The sequence below is a fragment of the Oncorhynchus mykiss genome, chromosome 24, assembly GCF_013265735.2.
Source record: "Oncorhynchus mykiss isolate Arlee chromosome 24, USDA_OmykA_1.1, whole genome shotgun sequence".
NCBI lineage: Eukaryota > Metazoa > Chordata > Actinopteri > Salmoniformes > Salmonidae > Oncorhynchus > Oncorhynchus mykiss.
The window spans coordinates 32228840-32234165 of NC_048588.1; the positions used below are offsets into that span (position 1 = coordinate 32228840).

The 5326-nt window shown below is 36.6% G+C and overlaps 1 protein-coding gene across 1 annotated transcript; it reads left to right on the forward strand.

Moving 5' to 3' along the window:
- Positions 1-492: 492 nt before the first annotated feature.
- LOC110503472 (olfactory receptor 51I1-like) lies at positions 493-2538 on the forward strand. The gene is made up of 3 exons (XM_021581807.2): positions 493-534; positions 802-1616; positions 2158-2538. The coding sequence occupies exons 2-3, from the start codon at positions 821-823 to the stop codon at positions 2322-2324; spliced, it is 963 nt and encodes a 320-aa protein (XP_021437482.1). The 5' UTR covers positions 493-534; positions 802-820; the 3' UTR covers positions 2325-2538.
- Positions 2539-5326: the final 2788 nt, after the last annotated feature.

Below are 5326 nucleotides of genomic sequence, written 5' to 3' on the forward strand. Positions count from 1 at the left end.
AGTTCACATAACATAATTTTTTAAATACATTTTACATTACTCAAACTCACTTCCAACAGTCAGGGATAGCGTTTGGGTTTAGAAGACATGTCGAGATAAGCCAGGGATTTTTTAAATGATCTTACAGGGAGTCCAGAACAAGAGTTAGAGAAGGCAAATGGGAAGACCAAAAGGTGCAGGTTGGTGTTTATTGTCATGAACCTTTCCCTGGAGGCAGAACTGAGCGGTTTAAACTAGATTATCCTTAACTGTTGTTGTCATAATTAAAACAGAGAACCTAATGAGTGTAAACATTATAGTCAAAAGAGATCATTAGGCCCTGATATGATAAAATAAGATGGTGATAATTAGGTCCTCATCTATTAACATTGGCTTTAATGAGTTGTTGATATATAAATATGTACTTGTTTTCTCACTCTAATTAAACCCAAATGACGATTGCATTCTTTATCACAACTCTTTATAATGGTGGATTTGTCTAATTGTCCTTCAGTTCACACAAAGACTGCCTCCAAAACGTTGTTAAAAGCAGAGGTACGTACAGTGGGTGTTCAGTATTTTTGATGTTGGTACAGTGGGTGTTCAGTATTGTTGATGTTGGTACAGTGGGTGTTCAGTATTTTTGATGTTGGTACAGTGGGTGTTCATAATTATTGTAAAATAGTGTTAGAGAGGTATAACATGAACAGGAAGGCTGTTTAGTTTGAGATGGTCTTGCCTTAGTCACTTCATTATGTATCATCAGATAGCTTAGGGATTTTGATTGATTTTCCATTTCAGTAATCTGTATTTCTCTTCCAGACACACAGTGGCCCCTCAAATGGGTTTTTCTGTGCTTTACAATGGAACGGGATCATCAGATGATGGATTCTACATCACAGCCTTCCACACACTGGGCAATAAGAACTACCTCATCCTAGCTCTCTCTATAATATACATCATCACTCTAATGGGTAACTTTGTTCTGTTAGCAGTCTTCATTATGAACCCAAGCCTTCAAAATCCAAAATATGTTGCAGTGTGCAATTTAGCTGTGGTGGACATCTCTTTGAACAGTGTTATCATCCCCCAGATGGTGCCTGTATTTGTGTTCAATCTGAACTACGTCTCCTTTGGGACGTGTTTTTCTCAGATGTTCTTCATGCATTTATTTGGTGATATGGAGTCCTTCTCCCTGGCTCTCCTAGCGTACGACCGTGTGATAGCCATCTGTTTCCCTCTGCGTTACCTCACCATCAACACCAACCTGAGGATGCTGCTCATCCTGCTAGGGATCTGGACCCTGGCCTTCCTCTTGGAGGTCTACCCTGTCGCCCTGGCCTCTAGCCTGCCTTACTGTGCCTCTAGGGTGGTGCAGAGCTGCTGCTGTGAGCACGGCCCTGTATACAGACTGGCCTGCTCTGACATCTCTTTCAACAGGAAACTAGCAACAGCTAAAACTCTGGCTGTCCTGTTAGGCCCCCTGTCCTTCATCATCTTCACCTATGCTGTGGTGGTGGTTGCGGTGCTGAAGTTTGCCTCGACTACCCAGCGGTGGAAAGCCTTCCACACCTGTCTCACTCACCTGCTGCTGGTACTGGTGTACTACCTCCCTGTCATCCTGGCCTACGTCCTAGGTAAACACAGGGATGACTGTTGACTTCAAAATCAAATCAAATATAATCGTCACCTTCAGTTTCCCACAGGTGTAAAAGGTTCAGCGAAATGTTTATGTGCTCTTCGCCACAACTTGTATACGTGCTGTAAACTGTATTCTCCCTAAGTGTAGGTCAGGAATAAAGGAGGACTCTGACTAGTTTGCCCCCAAGTGTGTGTTTATTGTACTGTATAAGTTGTCATTCAAAAGAGCACTAGCACATTGCATTTTAGTAGATGCTAAGTGCCTTACTCAAGGGCACATTGACAGATTTTTCACATAGTCAGCTTTGGATTCAAACCAGCAACCTTTCAGTTACTGGTCCAAACCTCTTAACCACTAGGCTACCTGCCGCACATCTGAGTTGTCTGGTTGCTAGGCTTTGACAAGTGGGAGCGTACAGCATGTCTCAGCACACAAGTTCCTTCTTATCTTAGCTGAATATCATAATTGACTGTTAATAATATCAATCAACATGTCAAAGTCACTGGATGTGTGTCTGTTTGTCCCTTCCCTCCTAGGTAACCTGCGCTTGGTGCAGTCCCCAGACCTCCTGACTGCCATCCTCACTGTGTCTGTCACCCTGCCACCCATGCTCAATCCTATCATCTACAGCCTAAAGACAGAGGAGCTGCGGGAGAAAATCATCAAACTGTTTGTAAAGACAAAAGTTACTTCTCACAAATGAGACTTTGCGTTTGAGTTGTTGATCGTATTTTCAAATCTGCAGCAAAAACTCAAGAACTGTAGATATAAGAAGACTTTCCAAGTAAGGTGCATTCCCTTTGCATTTTGTATCTATTTCATTTCAGCATTTTTCTGTTAATTCTGTTTTATGAATACTCTAATTCTTTAGATAATTGCAATAAAACAATGTCTGACTATTCTTCTGTTGAACACTTAATATTTGCATATAATAGATTTAACATATTTGATTGTGATAAATTAATACAATTCAAACTTCTAATTTCAAATATTTTTGGGGGTGCTTTTCAGATACAAGTTGTTATGCCACAGCTGTAATCATGGAGTGTTTATATATTATAATAACATTAATTACTGGACGAAATCATTTTGCAACCACCATGAAGAATGTGTTCTTAACTGACTTGACTAGATAAAGACTTTATTTAAAAATATATAATAAAATAAAACTATTAACAGAAAGGCACAGCATATCCAGGTAAAATCATTATGAATACTGACAGTACAGGGCATGATGAGTGAGGACAGGTATTTGTCACATATTATGGCATGGAGGTAAAGTTTTGCAAAGTATCTAGATATACAGTATTTACGTTGAAAGAGTTCAACTCTAATCAAATAACATCCATTCATTAGTTCCACTAGGTGGCACTAAAACATATTCACTGGCAGAGACACACTGTAGGGCTCTGTTCAAAGGTAAAATGAGTAACACTAAGACATTTCATGAATAAGGATTAATAAGTTATTTATAAACCTTTACTAAATACATATTTGTAAATATTTGTAAGCATTAATTAGCATGTATAAGGTTTATAATCACTACATTTATTTTTATTTTTATATGTGAACAATTATTTATTTGTTTTTAATATATTCAGTGTAAGGTAACATATAAACAGTTCATACAATTAGTATGCAGTGGGAGAAACGAGGAACAAATGTATTGATTTATTTTGACTATATTCAGTATAAGGTAACATACAATCAGTATGCAGTGGGAGAAACGAGGAATAAAAGTATTGATTTATTTTGACTATATTCAGTATAAGGTAACATACAATCAGTATGCAGTGGGAGAAACGAGGAATAAAAGTATTGATTTATTTTGACTATATTCAGTATAAGGTAACATACAATCAGTATGCAGTGGGAGAAACGAGGAATAAAAGTATTGATTTATTTTGACTATATTCAGTATAAGGTAACATACAAGCAGTATGCAGTGGGAGAAACGAGGAATAAAGGTATTGATTTATTTTGACTATATTCAGTATAAGGTAACATACAATCAGTATGCAGTGGGAGAAACGAGGAATAAAGGTATTGATTTATTTTGACTATATTCAGTATAAGGTAACATACAAGCAAGTTCATACAATCAGTATGCAGTGGGAGAAACGAGGAATAAAAGTATTGATTTATTTTGACTATATTCAGTATACGGTAACATACAATCAGTATGCAGTGGGAGAAACGAGGAATAAAGGTATTGATTTATTTTGACTATATTCAGTATAAGGTAACATACAATCAGTATGCAGTGGGAGAAACGAGGAATAAAAGTATTGATTTATTTTGACTATATTCAGTATAAGGTAACATACAAGCAGTATGCAGTGGGAGAAACGAGGAATAAAGGTATTGATTTATTTTTAATATATTCAGTATAAGGTAACATACAAGCAGTATGCAGTGGGAGAAACGAGGAATAAAAGTATTGATTTATTTTGACTATATTCAGTATAAGGTAACATACAATCAGTATGCAGTGGGAGAAACGAGGAATAAAAGTATTGATTTATTTAGACTATATTCAGTATAAGGTAACATACAAGCAGAATGCAGTGGGAGAAACGAGGAATAAAGGTATTGATTTATTTAGACTATATTCAGTATAAGGTAACATACAAGCAGTATGCAGTGGGAGAAACGAGGAATAAAAGAGAGATAAAACAAGGAATAAATCAATTAAAGGATGTAACAGAAAAAGACAAATACGTAGTGTTGTAGTTCCTGTATTCTGTGGTGAATATACATAACTATTAAGGAGCAGTGCAGTTCCTGTATTCTGTGGTGAATATACATAACTATTAAGGAGCAGTGTAGTTCCTGTATTCTGTGGTGAATATACATAACTATTAAGGAGCAGTGTAGTTCCTGTATTCTGTGGTGAATATACATAACTATTAAGGAGCAGTGTAGTTCTTGTATTCTGTGGTGAATATACATAACTATTAAGGAGCAGTGTAGTTCCTGTATTCTGTGGTGAATATACATAACTATTAAGGAGCAGTGTAGTTCTTGTATTCTGTGGTGAATATACATAACTATTAAGGAGCAGTGCAGTTCCTGTATTCTGTGGTGAATATACATAACTATTAAGGAGCAGTGTAGTTCCTGTATTCTGTGGTGAATATACATAACTATTAAGGAGCAGTGTAGTTCCTGTATTCTGTGGTGAATATACATAACTATTAAGGAGCAGTGTAGTTCCTGTATTCTGTGGTCAATATACATAACTATTAAGGAGCAGTGTAGTTCCTGTATTCTGTGGTGAATATACATAACTATTAAGGAGCAGTGTAGTTCTTGTATTCTGTGGTGAATATACATAACTATTAAGGAGCAGTGTAGTTCCTGTATTCTGTGGTGAATATACATAACTATTAAGGAGCAGTGTAGTTCCTGTATTCTGTGGTGAATATACATAACTATTAAGGAGCAGTGTAGTTCCTGTATTCTGTGGTGAATATACATAACTATTAAGGAGCAGTGTAGTTCCTGTATTCTGTGGTGAATATACATAACTATTAAGGAGCAGTGCAGTTCCTGTATTCTGTGGTGAATATACATAACTATTAAGGAGCAGTGTAGTTCTTGTATTCTGTGGTGAATATACATAACTATTAAGGAGCAGTGCAGTTCCTGTATTCTGTGGTGAATATACATAACTATTAAGGAGCAGTGCAGTTCCTGTATTCT